General features: G+C 37.9%; 1 protein-coding gene across 9 annotated transcripts in view; it reads left to right on the forward strand.

The window, feature by feature from the left end:
• Nucleotides 1–21693, forward strand: part of LOC149673415 (serine/threonine-protein kinase tousled-like 2) — a 48159-nt gene that overhangs the window by 9041 nt on the left and 17425 nt on the right. For 2 of the 9 annotated variants that reach the window (XM_089838924.1, XM_089838929.1), the window contains exon 1: nucleotides 12525–13463. The exons of 3 other annotated variants lie outside the window; for them this stretch is intronic. In XM_089838924.1, the coding sequence (XP_089695050.1) occupies nucleotides 13078–13463 (386 nt within the window). In that variant the 5' untranslated portion in view covers nucleotides 12525–13077. Of the gene's footprint in view, nucleotides 1–12514; nucleotides 13464–21693 lie in introns of those variants that run through there. 4 more of the 9 variants (XM_089838926.1, XM_089838927.1, XM_089838925.1 and 1 more) reach the window with 3 other exon arrangements.

The raw sequence follows: 21693 nt of genomic DNA on the forward strand, positions 1-21693 counted from the left end.
AGCGCATGGAGCCAACTTCAAACTAACAATTATACTTTTCCTCACTCACTGGCGAGAGCATAAAAGTCGACATCCGCGGCCGGCACTTAATAATTAACGGAGTGCCCCCTTTCTGTAACCTCCCGCCTCCCTACTTCCCCCTATTCCCTTTATCTCTCTCTCTCTCTCTCTTCTCCGCGCGCCGGAATCTCAAAACTTCTCTTTCCATCCCCTTACATCCCCCCCTTCCTTGCCGCGAAAACTCCGTATTGGGTCAAGCGTAGTCAAGCTTTGCGGAGAGTAGACTCAAGCCCCCAGTCGCGTGCTGTTGAGACAAAGTTACTTGGCAGTGAGCTTCCAAATTGATGGGAAAATACCCCCCACTTGCCACCCACCTTCCCCGGGAAATACAACCTAGGGTTTTTAAAATGAGATGGTTAAGGTGTCTTACGAGAATTTTGACTAATCTATAAATTTGTGTAGATTTATGTCGTTAACGCTGGATAGTTATTTAATTATGGCAGTTAGGGTTAAGCGAGCAACGTTTGTCGTTTAATTAAAGGTAATTCTGTACTAATTGTATTAATGTAACTCTTCGCATTACGGGTTAAAGATAATTGTAATAAAGTAATCAGATAAGAAATAGTTTAAATTTCGCTGTTTGTTTAAAATGGGAGGTGCTTCTAGGGTTTAGCTTGACCTTTGACCTGTCGTTTCGCGTACATTCGAAAAAGCTGCTCAAGCCACAACATTCACCTTATTGTTCGCAATTAAGTAGGTAGTACCACCTCAATAATCTCATCTAGAAAATCAGATTCCCCGGGTGATTTTTCCGCGTGAGAACTGGGAGGTTGGTGGGGAGGGCAGATATTGTGAAGGGAAAGGGTGCCGCCTTTGTGAACGGTGTTAACTTAATCCGGGGATAGGTGAATCGGTTATAAAGGAGTTTTAGGCCTATTTCACGCGAGTAACCTGCCATTGAGCGTACAGTTCCGTGTGAAAATGAATTCCGTAAAAATAGAATAGGTATTCCCGTTTTTATTCTGTTTTAAACGTAACTATATTAATACTAAAATACGTTATCAATATTAACGTAACAAATATAGGCCCAAGTGTAGCGAGAACATAATTATTTTTCGAACCCGCGACCAACAGTGTAGATATATACATGTACCTATTATATTTGTCATAAACCAAGGATTATTAAGGTTGGATATGAAATAGGGAACTCAGTTGTTATTTCTAAAATGAGAAATAAATTAATTGTAGTTTAGAATTTTTGTTTTTGGGAATATATTCCTGGTTACGTAAGGTATCAGTCACGTGTCCTCCAAGGGTTAACTATTATTAAGTTTAATTCAAATAACAAATCCGTGTGGTGGGATTTTATATCTACACTCTTAGATAAGATAATATTGATTTCTCTGAAGAGGTCCTCTTCAGTGGAATCTTTTCCCTTTCTGGCTCTTTTGGCCCGCAAAGAAAATAGCGTGCAGGGAATAGAAAGTATAGCGTCTTCCTTAGTTATACCATAAGTTTATAAGATATGTTCCTTCCATAAGTATGACACTACCTATACTTCGTAATGCTAGAAGAGACTTACAGTTCTAGCAGAACGACGGAAGCGAGAATTGCAGACTACACTCGGTGGTTAATTTTGCAGGGCTACCATCTAGTCCTATTTCGTCTGAATCGGTCTGAATTAAGCCTCACCAGGCGTCGTTTTACCTCGAATCTATGACCTACCTCATTCACTTCATGACAAGCTCCATTTTCTAAGTTACCAGTGACAAACTTATGGCTAAACATATCTTATAAACTTATGGTTATAAATAGGTTTCAGGCTAGAATGAATGATACCTTTCACACCAGGAGGCCAGGCTGCTTGCGCCTACTGCAGTGTAAATGGTATCAATCCTCCTGGTATGGAAACTATGTATTGATGACGTCACGAGTGGCAACATTAAATGAAGAAGCAATCTTAATATCGATATGAAAAGCTAATTTATTTGCAAAACCTTTTATTCCTTGTAATATTTTCTATTTCTGGCCAAGACTTTCAGACTCCTCCCATCTTCTTTGAGAGCTTTTATCCGCGTTAATCTCGTTAATACAGTCAAAGCTATGGCGAACCTTTTCACCCTTTTTAATATTAAGAATCAGCTTAATTCAATGATTCAACTCGAACGCATTCAAAGAATCTTCCCTTCCTTTGGTAAAGCAATACTCGGCTTTTTTTTTGATTATTTTTTTAAAAACGATTTTGTAGGCGCGACGGCGAAGTACTACACCTACATTTTTTCTTAGAGGGTAAACCTATAGCTATAGTTTCCTTCCTATCTTCTTCTTTTTAGTTGTGTCGTTGGACTATTTCTTTATTCCGAAAACGCTAGTATTCATCCGCCTTTATGAGAAATTTCATTGGTTTACATTGGAGTTCAAGCATGCTGGGAACCTCGACCGGTATTCTTATTCTAGATAAAAGTTTTCGATAATTTTGGATAAGCCTAATTGACCAATACATAGTAGCAAATAATGTCTGTATCCCTTCGCGTGTAGAACTACTTTTCTGGGTTAATAAATAGTTCGGGCGATATGTCGCAGAACATTTTCGACTCAAAATTGATTTCCCATAGAACCCACTGTACTTTGATCTTGCCGCACCCTTTTTGAAACACCCTGTATATATATATAAATTTAAATATATATTTTTTTTTCTGCTCCCTGCGCTTGAACAGAACAGAACTGAACTGATTTTATCTTTTGTATCTAATATTATCTTTACAGAAAATTTCCTCTCCTCAGAATAAAAAACCTCTACATTAAATTTGGGATTTGTGTAGTGGAGGGGGGGGGAGAAAGGAACATTCCACTCGCTATGTATTTCGTAACTAGTAACTTGTACGGGTAATTTAAATCCCAAGGTCTCTTGTCTCTGTTTGTCAGCAATCTGAATAATTATTTCTTATTATAACAATGGTGAACGGATATCTTGTTCTTTTCTATTATTTTTTTTTACCTGAATCGTAGATTTTTAAAGTAATGACAGCTTTCTGTCTTTCATTCTGTTATTGTCTATGGGGAAAATAACATAAGATGTCGATTCGTCTTATCTTTTGACCCTTTTCGAGTCCAGCATAAAATAAAAAATAATAAAAATAAAACCGGATTTTGGAATAATTGTCTATTTAAAAATATATATATATTTATTTATATCGACAATAAATTCATTAGTGACGTCATAGAGATGGGTTTCCTCTAATCATAATATATATATAAAAATTAGTTCGTCATAAATTGGTGTGATGAGAATGTTAATTTTGATTAAAAAAATATAAATATTTATTTATATAGACAATAAATTCATTGATTTCATAGAGATGGGTTTTAATTCATAATTAAAAATAAAATTAATTTATATTCAGGGTTTTTAAACGCCACAAATTGGTGTGACGTAACTACGTGACGTCACGTGAGAAAATGTTAACATTTTGATAATCTTATTTTGGGAAATTTTGGGTTAAGTGTTTTATCGCTAAACTCATCAATTTTTCAGTGGTTTAGGAATTTTTTGGGCTATTTATATTTTATAAAAGTGACATTTCATGAATTTGTTGTTTTTTTTTAATCAAAACTTTTATTAATATTATTTTATATAATAAATTGTTTTCGCGCGAGCCTTGATTTCTTGCGACGGTGATGTTGGATACTTTAAAATACTCAAATAATTTGCATTGTTAGTTTAATTATAAATATTGCGTAGTAAAAACATACTAATTTAAGTGTTCTACCCCTCTGTTAATTCGCTTCGCTGATATCCTCGTGAAAATGACATGGCTTCGTTCGAAGCAGAGCTCCCTTCCACGACTCTTGTCGATTCTCCAACCCCCCCACCCCCACCCCCGGGGGCGTCATCTTCTAAATCACATTAGAGAGGTTAAGCTAACTGGCAAAAATGCTAAGGAAAACCTAGCCTAGTTCGCTCGTTTTTTGGTGGGGGGATAGACCCCTAAATTTGGTTTGGGTCGTTTTATTACACCTTGTCCGGGGGTCAACTTGACCCAGGTCAAGGAAGGAATTAACACCTGGAAGGGAATCTTAAGAACAGGCCAAAAATGTCAGGGAATTTCAATAAATTACTCCCTGAAAATATTCATACTACCTTTATGCTTCACCCCCTAATATATATTTATATCTGTTAAATTTAAAAATTAACACCTGGATAGGAATCTTAAGAATAGGCCAAAAGTGTTAGGGAATTTCAATAAATTACTCCCTTAAATATTCACCACCACCTTTATGCTTCACCCCCTAATATTTATGTTAAATTTTTACAACTTAAATAGTGTGAACTAAAGGAGCTTGAGGAATAAATATCCTACCCCATTTCTTAACTTTAACCGCGCTTCACAGTGTTACCATTAATTTGTGTGAGCGCATCGCGGGTTTGGAACTGAATTGAACTGAGCTACGAGTTTTGCGGTCCATTGTAGATAACGGACGAACTGAAGAAGAAGAAAAAACAAAATGATGTCTAATTATTGTTGATAGTTTGGGAAAAATAGGCTTAGCGCCCCCCTAAGTACTGTACTAGTATGGTATCCATGGGGCTAAAGATTGTACGTAAGCTTTTGGTTGGTATTTGACCAATAGCGTGCCTGTTAATACGCGTGCTCGTCCATATCAAAGAGGTGAAAGACCACTGTGGCGTCGCCATCCTGCTCCTTGCCTCATCAGGAGGCGATAGTGGAGAGAGAGAGAGGGTCCTTTCTCTCTCTCTGTCTCTCTCTCGTAGCTTGTTTCCTCTGGCTGCCATGGGGATGAGGAACCAGGGGGGGAAGACGGGGGACGGTATATACATTCGTTCAAGGCCGAGGCTTAGTGTACATATTATAATAAATACGTTTGCAAAAGCCCTGCGTATTTTCACACTGCATAATTCAACATTTTTAATATATTATTAATTTGTAATACTTCATTTCATTCTCCCTTTAATGCAGCAGCGTTTATAAATAGTTTTATAAAATATAAATAGGCTTAAAGCAAGTGACCTCATAATTATTATATTATTGGCCATGTAGAATTAATTCGTAATAAACTTACAATGTTTTTGCTATTAGTTACTGTAAATCTTGGGTTAGTACTATAACGTTGAAAGACAAAAACCACGTAACTGGAAATTGCTTATCTATAATTCTTTGTATTATAGAAGAAAACCCATTTGGTTTGCTGTTTTCATTTTTGCAAAGATGAGTTTAAACCACACTTTAAAGGTGGTATATTGACGTGGTCAGTTGACGGTGTTACCAAAGGCAGGGTTACTTTCTTCGCAGTGTAAGGTATATCTGGAAGATTCACGTACCTTTTGTACGCCTATATTATCTCTTCTCGACTTTGGGTCTATTTTCTTTATTTTTTTCTTGCGCGGAAGGTTTTTCTTAAGAGTTCTGCCATTGCTTGCTTGCTTTCTTGTATGTATGCTCCAATTTATTTTTAGCTCTAGACAGATTGTTATTGATTTTTTCGTTACTCAATGCATCTCCCCCTTTTTTCCCATTTTCGCCATTTTTGTCCAACATTTCTGGCCAATCCCCAAAAAAATAACCATAGTGAACGAAGACAAAATTGTCAACCCCAACTTTTATGATTATTTTTTTTAAAAAACAAGGTTTTGGGTATCGCTGGTCAAGGGAAAATTTTACCTGGTAAAAAATGGACAACAAAAAGGTCAGGGAAATTTAAGCAAGTTAGGGATTTTGATGTGATTGTAAAATTTGTAGGGGTGATTTCTTAGGGAAATTTCCAGTCGGCGTTGAAGTTTACATTAAATAAGTTTTAAATCTTAATTTCCGTGTTAATTTGACTTGTTTCTTATAAACAATTTAATTTTTTTGACAGATATGTTTAATATTGACAATTAGCTTAAGTTGGCCTGACACAGGAACAATAAAATTAATTAAAATCGTTAAGGAAGTCGGGTAATTTTTAATTAATCCCCCATTTCAAAGTATTTTCCACGAAATTTCAAATTTAATTCAATTACGAGAGAACCTTAAGTACGGTTAAAGTTCACGCGAGGGCGTAATATCACTGTCAAATTCCTTGTACACCTTTACCCCCAGGTTAGGCCCCTCTAAAAGGTCAAAGAAAGGTCAGAAATTTAAAATAATCCCCATAAATAGTGTCTAAAAAATATATTATAAATTCAATTCAAAGTAGATAAATTTGTAAATAAATTTATATACGTTTAATAGTAAAGCTAAACAGTTTTTTTAGGTTTAGTGTCTGCGTGCCAGTGTTGTTATCACGGCCGAGTGGTCAGAGAGATTGTTTCCCCTTCGGTGTACGTACGGCGGCAGTTGCCTTTGGACGCATTTCCGGTGGTGCTAGTGTTAGCTTGAAATGCCGAAATACACCTTCGCCATCTTGAATAAACGCCAGGGAAATTATACGATTATCATAAATGGGGGAGGGGGAGAGTGAGATAGAGGGAGGGATGCGAGAAGATGGAATAGCCGAGCCGAGAGCTCGTTGGCGCTCAATCTGTATTCGAGATTCGTCGTAGTAGCCTACGCCTTAATGACTCATGTTCAAATTGAGAGAAGTGGCAACGTGAAAAGAAATAAATTACAATGAAAGTAGATAATAGAGCTTACAGATGGGAAAGCAGTACGTCACACCCTCCCAAGTCTTACCAATGTTCTGTTCTGGTAGCCATATTGGTTGGGTGGTCTCAGCTTCATTCCTGCTTTAAAGTTAAACCTACCAATATGGCAGCGTAAATTATGTCACGAGACTCGATCAGCTCCTACTCCAACTGAAAGCTCTCTATAAAGTGGTACTCACTGAGAGGGGAGGAGCTACAGAGGGGATGTGACGTCAATATTGGTACTCTTAAATTGTATGGCCTGAGCTGACGACTTCCAATATGGTTGACAAAACCGGAGGTAAAAGATAGGAGGGTGTGACGTCGTGAGAAGGGTCGTAGTAGTAGTAGAATATGTGATATTAACACTTGCTGGCCGTGTTATCAACTGCCATTACAGGCTATGTTGAAACACGATAAATTTATTAGAAGTGCCTATGATAAAAAATATACAGTGTGTTTCAAAAAGGGTGGTTTGACAGCTGTACAGTGGGGTGGCTCGAAAATGTAATTTTATGACGTTTTGACCCCAAGAGACGTGGATTACAAGTTATGATTGGACAGTTTTACGCATGACCCCTTAAATTTAATAAAGAAATCGAACGAAAATTCTAATTTTATTAAGGGGTCATCCCTAAAACACTTATGAATTATGGCAAAATGTCTTAGAAATTACATTTTTAGCTCAAAATTTATTTCCCACTGTACTTCGGTCCCTGCCTTTTTGTAACACCCTGTATATCAGCCACGTGTATGAAAATTAGATTTGATAACATTGACACTGGCTAGGCATGGTTACCAAGCAAGTAGCCTTTCTTTGAGACTATATAGCAGCGGCAGCGGCAGCAGCCAGCGAGTATGGTTGCTGCTATGGCCGCGGTACTAGGCATTATAGTTGGGCTCGGATTTGACCTCTTCACGTGAAAGGACTTGTTTTTCCTATTGATTTTAACTTAACCCTAGAGGCCTAGGCGACTGGCGTCATCGACATTCGACAATCGAAAGTGTATCGAATTCAACTACGCCCTCTATAGAAATAGATATACTATAGGGATCTTATAATATCAATCTGGACTTTATTAATAATTATAATGATTTAATTATAAATTGCCATAAAATATCTAACCCCCTAAAAACTGAAAGGCCGCTAGTAAGGACACCATTTCTCAGGACTTCCAATTAATTATTTTTATTTATTTATTAGTTAATTTAATTATTAATTGTTTTTTTTTTTTGGCCAGTTTTGTCAACGTTACTTGAAATTTCTTTTGTTTATTTTTAAAATAACTATCTGTATTAAATATTGGCAATTTATTGACCTTTGACCCGTATATCTCAATTGGAAATATTTCGATGGAGATCGAATTAGCTTCCTAATATAAAGACACACCAAGGACCATATCTTTTTAACACCAAAATAATTATCTAAATAGAATAATTTACTACGATTACCCCTTTGACCCCAAAATGAATTCTGGTTAAAATTCAATTAATCACCTGAAAATATTTGAAATAATATAAAACTTAATTTTGTACGATTAAAAGCAAGAAGAAGAAATGAAATGAAATGAAAAAAAAATCATTTATATTTTTGGAGACCACGGTTTTTAAAACTTTTTCTAATACCTAGCTTGATACAAAAAATATACTTTTTTTAATTCAATATGGCGGTTCTATTCCCCCCCAATCTTCCGCTCTTCAATAAAATTCGAGAATTGTTTGGTAACTAACTGGTCTGGTACTATGGCTACACGGGACTTCTCTCTCTTCTTGTAGAGAGGACCGACCTACGGTGGTGTGGTGATGGTGGTGTAGGCATGGTATTGGTACACTCACTCACTGGCGGTGTGGTGACTTTGAGAGGCCTTGAAATGGGGCAATGCTTTTTCTCCTCTCTTTTCAAAGTTTTGTGTGCTTTTTTCGTCCCAATATATTTGTAACTCCCCACACCTGGGTTTTTGGTGCATCGTGGTAAGAAGTAACTTCAGCGCGTTGCGAATAATAATAGCCCAAACTGCCCCTTTACCAAAGGTCTCAAAGAAATCCCAGAAACATTTTTTTTTTTTTTTCAAAATCAAGTTTAAAAATGTCGCAATCTATTGTTTTTAACTTTTTAAAAAAAAATTTTTTTTTTCGAGGTCGGTATTAGGTTTTAAAGAAGTTAATAATTTGGCGGATTGATATTATATTTTTGGTTAAAGGGTGAAAAGTAGTTCTTGCACTTGAAGGTCAGGGGCTAGAGAGCGCAGGGGCTTCTGGGAGAACACGTGTCGTCCCGTTTGAAAGTTATTATATTCCCCCAGCAATAACTGTCGTCTGCTAAAATATTTTTAAATCTTTTTATAACGAATAACAACAATTTAGGCTTCGTTTAAAGGGCCTCTTGAACAATCCTGGAAGAGGTTTTAAAGTACAATCTGTTGACTCCAGCGTATTAATTGTATTAATCAAACGTTTTAATTCCACTGTAATTATAATAAAGTGGGGTTAAGGGGTCGTCCATAAAGTATCAAATTCGTTTAAAATTTTATTATACCATGATTTTTCTATGGTTTTAGTTTATCGAATTGAGCCCCCTTTTAAAAAATAAAAAAATGTGTAGTATTATTTAAGAAAGGTAAAAATTTTCATGTAGAGGTAGATTTTTTTTTAGTATATCTAGCGAACTGATTGGTTCCCCGTGGGAACGAATGGGAAAAGGGAATATTGTGTTGTGACGTTACCCTAACCGCGCTTCGCCATAGCCATACTCGAGGGAGATGTCGTTATTAGATAAGATGGCTGAGACACAGTATTCTGGATCGTAACTTTTATGTCCAATGCGGAATTTATTAATAGGCGTGGTTTTAACTGAACGGAAGTGAAGGTCACAATGACATATACTACATATTTAATTTATTATTTATTGATCATTAGGCCTAAATTTTGAAAATGTAAATAAGTTTTAGGCATTTTTTTACAGTTTAAAATTAATTTTATTTTGTTTATATTTAAAACAAGTAGTTACTTCTAAGGTGGGGGTGAAAAATGTGTCTTCTTCATCATACACATGGGGTGACCTTTGACCTGAAATCACAAATATCTTTATTTATTTAGAAAACGAAATAATTGTGAAATAGACCTTGTAGTCCGACTCATCTTTGAGAAACACCCTTAGCGACATTATCGTCACCTTTGACCCCAAAACTGGCTTCACCCTTAAATAGACCTTGTTACTACTATAGGCCTAGTAGCCATTTTTGAGAAACACCCTTAGCGACATTATCATCACCTTTGACCCCAAAACTGGCTTCACCCTTAAATAACCTTGTTACTATTATAGGCATAGCAGCCATTTTTGAGAAACCCCCTTAGCGACATCATCATCACCTTTGACCCCAAAAACTGGCTACACCCTTAAATAAGATTGGTAAGGAATTTGAAGTCTCAACCATCTCATCTACACTGGCATTTTAGTGGTAGGGAAGAGTCCTCGGTCGGTCGTTCGTCGCGTCAATGCGACTTTTCCGATTATTTTCCGGAGGAAAACGAATTGACCCGATTTTCTGGCCTTAACGTTAACGTCTACTAGGTATTTTTATAAGTTGGCCGTACTCTTCTTCTTCTTCTTCTTCTATGTGTATGTACTTTGTAAAACGGAGAAATGGAATCGTCCGCTCGTACGAGCTTTAGGCTTAGCTCTCTCTGAACATTTAGCGTTACGTAAAACTCCCAATTGACACACGTGATGTTGTCTCACTTCCCCTGTTTTTTTTTAAATCGAGCTTTTATGCAAGCGCAAGTTAGTTATTGGATAACCTTCGAATACCGTACCGTACTGTAGCTAAGCCTAGTTTCCGATGAAAATTGTTCATACCTTTCTGTATGACCAATCACAGATCCGATAAATAAGTTGAATAACCCAGAAAATAGGTGAAAGTTTAATGGCAATTTAATTTAGTACGTAAAATCTCGTGAACTGATCCGAACTCCGCGTGGTATCACTTAGGTGCTGTAAATAAAATCCCACCACCACAGACACGACAAATAGCGTGCTATTATTAATTTTTTATTCATTGAAACTTTATGCACGACCCCCCACCTCCCTTTAATACTAGATAAGATGGTTACGACGCGGTTTATTATTTAAAATCCACTTGAAAAATCATTCATTCTGATATGATATACTGTATGTTTTTGGGAACTAAAAAATTTTTCCTTTTATATCGAGTTTTGTTTCTAAGCGATTGCTTACAAAATACCGCCAACTATATATATATATATATATATCACATCGACCTTGAATACGTACACACTTAAGCCTTGGTTTCGTAATCCCTTTTATAAGCTTTAATAAGTAAAGAAAGCCAAGGCTTATGAGGAAGTACTGTACTGTGTTTACTCTATTTCTCGGTAAAGAAAATCTGGCTTCGTTTTCTTGGAAAGCGAATTATTTAGGCCTAGTAGACAAAATGGCGGCTAGATGGGTTTATATTTTCGATGGAAATTTAACTCCTAACCAACCAAGTACCAACCAACTGCCTCTACTCTGTTGAAATTGCCTTTCGTATATACACCAAATAAAAAAACCCTTGTTTCCGGAAACTTTCAACTATAGGGGGTCGTTCATAAAGATTTAATGCATTCGTAGGTATATAATTTTTAGATTAGGTTTATTAACATACATGACCTATTTAATGATAATGGAAATCTCACCGTCTACATTGGCTTGGCACGTTTAATGTAAATAGTTTATAGTACAATTCTGTCTTTGGTCGAGAAGAAACGATTTTCGTTTGGACATATTGTGGAATCTCTCGTGTAAGGTTCGTTGCTTGTCAGACATTTTAGGTCAAGCCTTAAGAGGCGAAACCAAGCGAGGCGAGGTTCAGGCTGCTATCTTCCAAACCTTACCACCCCCCCCCCTTCCCTCTCTGCCCTTGTGTTCGCGCCTTGCTAAGGCTACGTAGCGTCAGGCATTTCTCCTAAACGTTACTGCGCCTTTTCGGAACAAGTATTTGCTTCGCAGTTCGCTTCGTGGGTTTCACCCCCTCCCTCTTTAGTCTCCAACTCTGCCTTGCCTTGCTTTGCCTTACCTACCATCAAGAGGTCGGATAAAATACACGAGGCGATAGTGGTGATTCACTAGTATTTCAGTGAGTTTTCCGCCATTTTGTGAGAGAAGGGGTGGAGACGGTCTTCTTAAGCCTTTTTGACTTTTTCTCTATTGTTACCAAATCAGATTTAGGCCTACATCATTTGTCATAGTATTTTTAAGTCAGGGTTTTTTTGAAAATGATGGGTTGTTATAAAAGTCAGGGGAATTATCTTATAGTTGTACTATAGTTCAAAGTTCATGGTACTGGCCATTTTTGAACGACATCCAACTGTAAATAAACCACTGACTCTGAAGGTCAGGGAAAACCTGGGAAGATCAGGGAAATTTTGTAATGAATCTGTAGTGTTTTCAACCCTTAAATACGTAAATTCGTTTCCATTTGTGACGTCAGAGCGTAGGCGACGATAATCTTTAGACGGGTGTTAGTAGGAGGATATGTTTGCTACCGAATTTTTATCTATAAAAATGTGACGTAACACTTGGCCGCCGTTTATAATAAAATAATTTATACGCAGAAATATATGTATTTGACTTTGGGGGCGATTGATTGGTAATTGTTGCCGATTTTCCAAGTGACTCGATTGATAAGATAGATTATCAAGTTAGGTCTCTTTTTTTAGTCGACTCGAAATGTCCGTCCCCTTTATGAGGGTTTGAGGACCCCCGGTTTCCCTTTATTTAGCAAGCAAGGCGCTCGTTCGCTTGCTCTTTGGCATGATGGACCAGGCTGATCTTTTCGTTTTCGGGTGTGCTCGGCTAGGCTACGAAACGAATTCCGTCGCCGTCGTATCTCCCCTTGTGTTGTAACAACGAACTCTCCCATCGTCGTTCTAACACAGTCACACATACAACACACAAACCGAGCTTTAGCAGCTAGCTAGCTCCCTGAACCCAACCGGGGAACCGGCAACCGTGGTGGTAGTGGTGGTGGTGGTGGTGGGTATAGAAGAGGAAGGCAAGGGAGGCGAGGCGAGGAGGCAAGGCATCGCGAAAACCGTATAATCATAACACAGCCTCGGAGCCATTCGCGTTTGAGATAGCGCCGCGAGTACGTCGACGGTCATACGCTCGCTCAGTTCGGAATAAGTTGTTGGGAAAAATTTTCATCCCATTGTCTTTTTAGCCGTTATTCCTGTGGATTATTGTGCATTGCGCGTTTTGTTGTGATAAATTTGGAGGATTTATTATACCAGTTGTGTTAATTCGTTAGATACGGTGGGTCTCTCGTACGGAAGGGGATGTTATTTGTACATCAATGTGGCTGGCGTAGTAGTGTTTTGCTCGCGTGTGTTCGCGTTGTCGTTGGATGATTATTAAGGTATCGAAGGAGGAATAAGCCGTGACAACTGTCTGTATGTGCGGTTTGGGTCTACCGTCAAATTCCACGGTGACCACGTCAACGACCAGTATCGTTTCGGCCGCTAGTATCGAGAATCATGGGGATATAGGGTCACCCTTTGGGGGCCGAGTACGGGGAGGCCACCTGGATGACCACCAGGTACGCGGCGCGGGAGGACCGCCACCACCCCGTCAAACTCGGAATAATAATAATAATAACAACACGAGGACCACCACCGCCGCCGTAACGACCACCGAAGATTACTATAACGACGATTGCGAGACCATTATCGTTCGACCCATGGAACTAGCCACCTCCGCAAGCCGGGTGCCTTCAGTCGCACCTGGTCCTGACCCCGCCATGGCCCTGGGTGGAGCCGATTGGCTATCCCTACTTTACAGGTAATGAAATCCCCAACATCCTAAGTATAAACCGGTGACAGACGGACGGACATAGAGAGCGTAGTAACTAACACCTCCAACCTCCATAAAAAAGTCACCGGCGTATTTTTATACAACCAAGGCTTAGCAAAAAATATTCATATAATCAATTATCCGAAGTTCATTTTAAAATTAGTGAGTGTGGATTATTCTACACCGGCGTATTTTTATACGACCAAGGCTTAGCAAAAATATTTACATAATCAATTATCCAGAGTTAAAAACCGTTAATTATTTTTTAAAATTAGTTGAGAGGCTATTAGTGAGTGTGTAACATTATTCTGGAAAACTTTGGGATGTATGTTACACGGAAATTACGGGAAATACTTTGAAATTTCAGGGAGATTTTTGCATTTTTCTGTGAGGACGAAAATATTTCCATAGATTTTCGATAGAAAAATATTGTACGAAACTTTATACGATGTATTATCAATTCGTAATACAAACTAGGGTGTAGTGTTCGAGTTTTGGAGCCGACTTTAGTTACTTTTAAGAGGAAAGGGGGGGGATAAACACTACAAATATGGCGGATGTCTTTAGGAATTCAGATTGAGAGCTGTTTACATAGTTTATGTTATACGTTCACAAAGAATCGCAACTCCCTAAAAGAGTCTTTCTTAAAGAAAGCCGGGAAGGGAAAGAGAGAGAAAGACACGAAAGAGAAGAGAGAGGTCGAGAAAAATCTCAACCACCCCTTAAAATTTTGCCAACTTTAACGAAATAGATTCGTCCAAATCTCCAAACCCTAATTTTCCATTCGAGAATTATTAACCCCTTCTTCCGCCTGCCTCCCATTTGTGTTTTTTCTGTTACAAACTTAAAAAAATATACTTAAAAACAAACAAAAAATAACTACAGGGTTTATACTTTTGTCCCGTTTAGATACGTTTCAATTTTTGAAATTATATCCGATTTTATTATTTATTAGGTTATTTATTTTTATATGAGAGACTTGGTATTTAATATTACGTGTATATAAAATTATCCGACCCCTCCGTTACAGGGTGGAAAAATTTGTCATGTGGGAAAAGTAATTTTGATTAGATTTGCTTGCCCTTTTTAAAAAAAAAAAAAAAATCTCAAGAATTATCCGACCCCTCAAGGAAAATCTATATATATATATGAGTACAGGGTGTGACAAAGATATTTTGTTAGCGAAAAAGTATATGTTTGTTGCCTTTTATAAAACCTCAACAATTATCCGACCCCTCAAGGAAAATCTATATACATATGAGTACAGGGTGAAACAATTTTGTATTTTTTGTTAGCAAAAATATAATGTATAAGTTTTAAAACAAGGCTTAAAAATAGCCAAGGCCTAAAACCTCACGTGCTAACCTTTATCACCTATTCACCCCCCCCCCTATACGCGCGTGGTGGGACCATTTCAACAAGATGCCCCGCCTAAAGGTCTATTTGTAGAGTAATTTCTAGTACATAAAATTTTTTTTATTAATTTTAAATATTCATGTTGTTGGGTAAGTTATCACCCCTGTATCTCTTTTATTATTATTATTTTAGTTATTTTGTTAGAGAATGTAAAGGTACAAGCGAGACGCATTGACGTTTCAGAATTAATTTCCTAATTTTTTTTTCTCTCTCTCAATGTGTGTACCTCTATCGTATCACATACAATGGATAGACTAGAGGGGTGGGACATTTGTCAGCTATTGTTTATTTTTACATACATTTCGTATCGTTTTTCGTTCATACGACCCCTTTGTTCGAGGGGTTTTTAAGCAACTTTGAAAGGAAAAAAAAAATGGAGGGAGTGTTGTTAACTTAGTACCTCGTTCCTGATTGGCCGATATTTCACTGATAATTTACTCGAAAGTTGTTATACGTTCTTTTTAACGCGCTCGGTTGTATATAGATCCAGTTTAATCTGGATTCCGGTATTATTTTTTTTTATTTTGTAAAATAGAAACCAGTATATGAATTATTATTATCATCGAAAATTTCAACTTTGACCTCTTCGTTGTATCTTTTTATCAATCGAAGGGGTCAAAGGGTTGAAGAACCTAAATTTGTTAAGGACAAATATTGCGTAATGTTTAATTTTGGGTAAAGAATTTGATGGAAAAGTTTTGGTTGTAAGTTGTAAGGTCAAAGCTAGGGTCATGTCTAATCAGCCAAAATCGTTCGTTGTCTTAGCCGTAAAGGGGTCATTTAAGGTCAAATAGGATGAAGGGTTAACTTATAAACCTAAAGGGGGTATGGAAAATTCATCATCTACTTTTACTTTAGTGTAGGGTTTGTCAGGCGCTCAGTTTTCAACGCAACCAAGTTAGTCGAGTATTGATTTAAACTGAACTGTTAGCTTTTCCCTCTGGTCTCTTGGTTCATCAGGCAGGGTTCATACAAAGCTGGAAAACTCGGGGAAATAAATACTTATCACAAAAAAACTCGGGGAATTTTTAGAAAAATTCAGGGAAATTTGAGATGTTTGAGTAAGTTTGCTTTGAAGGTGTTGTTTTAACCTGGAAAACTCAGGGAAATCGGTTTTCCAAAAATTGTATGAACCCTGATTATGGCATAATATCCTTAAACTAATGTTAGTACTTATGTTTTTATTATATTTTTTGGGGTGGCTTATTCTTATTGGAAACCGTCAGGTTGACCTCTAAAGGTCATCGAAAGGTCACTCCATCTATATTTATAAATAAAATAAAATAAATTTCAGCAGTAATTAAGAAAGATTGAAATACGTTTAAATTAACCTATCGCATTGCGAATATAGCCTACGTTGGTTTAGAATAGATAAATCTAAGTTGTAAAATTATTTGGCTATCCGGGCCGCTGTCATTTATATTTAGGGCGTAGCAATGGCTGGCGTTTCTTCTCTTTAGTTCGTTCATTTCGTTCGTTCCAATCTGGAAACGTGGCTGGCTGTCGAATAACCAGGCAGGCTGGCTCGCTTGTACAGTGAAAAGCGCGAAAATTGCCGAAGGAACGAACATAAGCCCGGCGTTTCGCCACGAGAGTCGAAAAGTCGTCCTCATATTTTCTTCTAGCCAGTTACGTTTTTCCGCTTTTCCTCCCATGCAGCCCGACGACGAAGCTACGACGACGACGGTTTTGGCCTTTTACTCAAGCTTCTGTTGTGCTTGGCCTTTCTTCCGTAAAAATGCAAGATGGAAGACCGGAGATTTTTGTAGGGGAAAACCTTGGAGTATAGGGGAAAGGGAGGGGGTTTTCGGTTGGAGCGGACGGTGGTGAAATGGCTCTCCTAGCAGTTTCGTTTACGCATTTTATATGCAAGAAGCAAAGCGCTGCTGCTCTCAAAATGGCGAAGATGGAAAGAAAAAATCGTTCAAAGATGCTAAAATACTTACTTACATATGGGATATGGGAATCAGCTCAGCCATACTTGATGTACTTGGTTGGAGTCAATATGAGACCAAATGATTTTAGTATTTTTTATGTTTGGGATGTTTTAGGTTAGTTAATTTCTTGACCACTGGTTTGTGTAATATTTTCTGATGTATTTAGTATCGTATTTGGAAAGAGGGGAAAGGTAGTACCAGAGTTGTGGTGTTGACCATATTCTGACCAGTTGGTAAAGATTAATGTTTTTTTAAAAAACCTTGCTTATACGAGCTAAATTTGAGGGTAGAACCAAGTACTTGGTACCATTGGATAGAGGACAATTACGTCTATGGTACCCCCAAAGCGCATCATCGTATCTTTTAAAGTATCAGAGTTGTGACGTCCTAAATGTTGACCATTTGGGACCATATTCTTACAAAGTCTAAAAATAGTTTTTTAAAAAAAAAGGATAATGGACAATTATATCTACCACACCCTTGGTGTTTAAATTTCCAGAGTTCTGACGTCCCTAAGTTTAAAAAAAATAAGAAACTAAAATTAGGCCTAGTACCAAAGATGGTAATTTTGTTAATCACGTAAGAATATTGACATTAGTTAGTCAACGCTAGCTTTTATGGTGACGTACACGTTCATGAACCTCTCAGTTGAAGATCCCTTAGATCTTACTCTCGGGGTAGTCTCTCTCAGGTTTTGAGTTAAGAGGAAAGGAGAAAGAGAATCGAAGGAGCCTCCGCGACAAGTTAAGTTGGCATTGGAGAGTCAAAGCGAATTCTATCGGGGATTCCCTTTTGCTATTTGAGTACCTTAGTACCTACGTAAAGTTCGATAGCTAACTCCGCCATGCGATGCCAAATTAACGTGTCAGGTAAAGGAAGCGGCTAACGTTCTGCAACCCAAGAAATCTTCTGTACCGCCAGAAAGGGAAATGGATGAATATCAAAACGGAAGTCCATTACTCGGAAGTTAGTAGGAAATGGACCATTTCTGAAAAATCCATACAGAGAAACCAGACCGCCATTGATGGGGGTTCACAACACGTGGGACGCTATCCAACTCGCCCTGCCTCTAGCGGTGCCTCTTGGTAATAGGGGAGAATACCCCAATGGCGGCCACGCCCCTTTTTATTGTGTTCTTTGTATCTAATTCCCGAAATGGTCTATCTTATTGAAAGGATCGTGTTCATTTATTACTTCAAATTCGTCATCTTCTGTCTGGCTAGGACCTAGATAGAGTCATTGTATTATTTTGTTGGCCTCATTTGACGTTACGTAAGATGGTGCTAGGGACGGCGCGCGCACCTTTATGAATGTTCCCTGGCATTTTGCGGGTGCACCGGCAGAACTTGAACCGCCGCCGGAAGTGCGTCAAAAAATCGGCTCTAAGCAGCTGTAGAATTGCCGCTGCCTTTTCTCCCAGCTGATGGCTCGCTTCTAGCTGCTTCCTCTAGTTGTAGTAAGGGTATTCCAACTGTACTCCCTAGCGACCTGGAGTGGAGTTGGAGGAGTTGCGAGGGATTCCGAATCCTACGCCTTTGCAAGCCTTATTTTATTTAGGCTTAACGTTAGGCCTAAAACTCTTTTTATGCACAGATTTGTAACATATACATTTTGGGATTTTTGTTTTGTTATATTTTGCGTCTAAGGTGTGACGTCATTGGTGGTCTTAGGGTGATCTTTATCAGGGTTGATGTGGGTCTGTTTAAGTCAGGCAGTTGAAATAATGGACCAGATAGTCAGGGAATTTGATTACATAATTTCCGATAATTTCCAAATTGAGTGTTGACTTGGTTTATTAACAATAATATTTTTATTAATATGCTGTTAATATTGACACGTATTTTGTCCAAAACGAGTTAGGGAAAAAATCACGGGAAATAGGGGAATTTGAATCTGAACATTTCATTTTTTTTTTCTAACTTTTCACAATACCATGGCGCCTTGGTCTAACAGACTTCGTCGGACTTCTCGGTGGTTCAATTTAGTCCGGTTTTCCGATCAATAATTGCTTTAATTACCGCACACTGCCAACTTGTATTGATTCCCTAGACTTACATTAACCCTTTTGGTCTTCTAGTCTCTCCTTAGCCCTAGTTGAGAGGAGCCTAAAGCCCAAACCAACTTTGAACATTGTCTGTCAATACGTTCGTTTATTTTAAAAATCTCATTTAAAATATTAATAATGTTAAAAATTTACGTACGATATCGAGGGGATAATCACTCTATTTCCCCCTCTCAGTGTATCGATAGAGGATAGGGTAATTTAGGCTTAGCGACTGATCCCTCGAATCGTAACGAATTGTATCGTATCCCTATTTGAATTTCGTCATATTTTCGAAATGATTTGATTGGCTAGACAACGGAAGAGACTTCATTAAATTATTCTATAGTTTCTGGGCGTTCACGCGGATTGCCGCGTACTTGAATTTGTCCTAGTTACTAATAACATTTTTCCATTGGCATTTTTTAACAAGGAGTAATATTATCGGGGAGTGGGAGATGAAGCATTACGTTAGGTCTCCTTGAATATTGATTGCTCCATCGTGGTATGGAGATTACTGGCAGTTAAATCTATAAATTTAATTAATTAGGTTTTAACGCATCTTAACTATTAAATTAAAATAAACCTCTCATTTAACTTGAATTTTGAATTCTTAAAAAAAAAAAAAAATATGAAAAAAAAAGTTCATGATTCCCACGATACAAATTTCGTTACATTTACAATCTTGGAAGGTACCAATTTTTGCCCATTTAAAACCGGTTTTCCTTTTGCAAGAAGGAAAAAAAAGTATCAGCTTAGGTTCAAGAAGGGAGAACCTAATTTTTTATCTGATAAGGGGGGGGGGAAGTTGGGTAGGTCTTCGATTCTATCTGAGAGAGACTAATCTAGACTCGCGTTGATGTATTTTCTGGCAACACGGCAAAGCAACTCGAAACTAGAATCGGCGGACGGCCATAGCTAGCTTATATATACTTTCTCTCCTTCGTTCATTGGTGGTGTGTGGTACCTTAGGTAAAATGGATAGTGGTGGTGGTGGACTGGTACGTACTACGACGCTAGGCAAAAGCAGGACTTGCTTGGGCTGCTGGTTAGGTTTGTGAGAGGTGTAAGGGGGGTTGGGCCTTGGTTTTGTGCTATGGACTCGCGGGTTCAATATTGATTTGTTCGGTTTCCTCCCCCCTTTTACTACCCCCTCCCTGGTGCGAGTTTGACACCATCAGCATCAGCTTGCTGCTTCTCCACTGTTCTTCTCGATCTGCTTTTCAAATTTCGAACAAATTTGAGCCGAGGAACACCGAGATGGTGTGATGAAATGGCTCCTCTGTTCTTGGTGGGTGATACGAAACGATTTCAAAATAATATTGAATGATAGCTTCTTATACCCAAAATTGTAAAATGGCGGTGTCTGTAACCAATAGATTCCCAGGCCTAATCGCTTCTACCTGTAATGGTTAAGAAAATTTTAGGGATAAATGCATTAACTACCTTAACCTAACTTAATCTTATCAACTTCTTCAAGATTTATCTTCCTGATTCATTTATTTCTTTCAAATTCTTTAAATAGGTTCCATCCCATTTCGATTGATTAATTAGTACTTTAATGATTTGCGCCAAGTATCTTTAATTTTTATTTAGTTTAAAAGATATGTGGGGAAACGGCAATTTTTATTTTTGGCTATTTCTGTTATTTCTCGGGCCTTGATGGTTAACTTGTAACCACAAGTGTTTAGTATCTTTAGAATGGGAAGAAGTATGGCTATGGCATACTCAAACGATTGCCCCCGTATCTTTTAATGAATGACCAGAGTTATGACCTATGGCCTATGAATGTTGGCCTTAATTTCTGTACCTACGTAACCAAATTTCCAAAACTCACCTGATTATTTTGTTCTCATACTGGGTGTGATTTTTTTTTTCTTGTTTAGTTGTTTAGAAGCCGATTATTTCGAACCCTTAATTTATTGATTTGATGTAGGTAGTCCACTTATTAGGTATCGTTAAATACATAGTTAGTGTTCAGGCTAGGATGACCCGTACCATTTACACAAGGAGAAGAAAAATAGTCTGCAGTTTTGTCTTTTAAAAGTTGCCTGGTCACCTTGTGTAAACGGTGGTATGAATCCTCCTAGCCTAAAAACTATGACCTTTTACATCCAATAAGAATTTCCTTGTACCCGGCTTTAATATATCGCCATAGTTCTGAGGTCCCAAAAATACCAAAAATCAGTATTATATTTATATTACTCAAAGACACAAACGAGTTATAATGAATTCGATCCATAATTGAGTCATTTGATTATCGATACTTGGAAATATCTATCTTTCATTCCGTCTGTTTCCAACACCACGTCATGGCGGCGGCCATGATGCTTATCAAAGTGCCTTCCCTTTTAACCAGGTCCATATTTAGGCTTGCTAGCGTGAATTTTAGGCCTATCGTACGTATAGTAGACGCAAAATGCTATGCTCCAACACAGCCTGGGCTTTGATGATGATGGTGGTACTACGACTCGAGGAGGCTCCTATTCCGGAGACAGAAATCCGCGTCCGTCGCGAGAGAGAGAGAGGTGACTGGAGGGGGGAAGGAAGGGGGAGAAAGAGAGTACAAGAGGGTGATGAGAATGAATTCCAAACCCATCCTCAACCCTCCATCTTCTCCTCACTGTGCTTTGAACCTACAATACAGAGTGACTTAGCTATTTCATCTCAGCTCAAGGGAAAGACAACCAAATCATGGAAAATTCTACTCTTTTTTTTTTTTTTTTTTCTTTCTAAAACAAAGAATATAAAAAAATATTAAGGAGGATGTTCTTTGGGTGTACGATTTTGACTCTAAAATGTAACTTCTATCTCGATTTTGAAG

This window comes from Phalangium opilio, unplaced genomic scaffold (genome assembly GCF_054372755.1).
Source record: "Phalangium opilio isolate 3A_F unplaced genomic scaffold, DU_Popi_V2 ptg000048l_1, whole genome shotgun sequence".
Lineage (NCBI taxonomy): Eukaryota > Metazoa > Arthropoda > Arachnida > Opiliones > Phalangiidae > Phalangium > Phalangium opilio.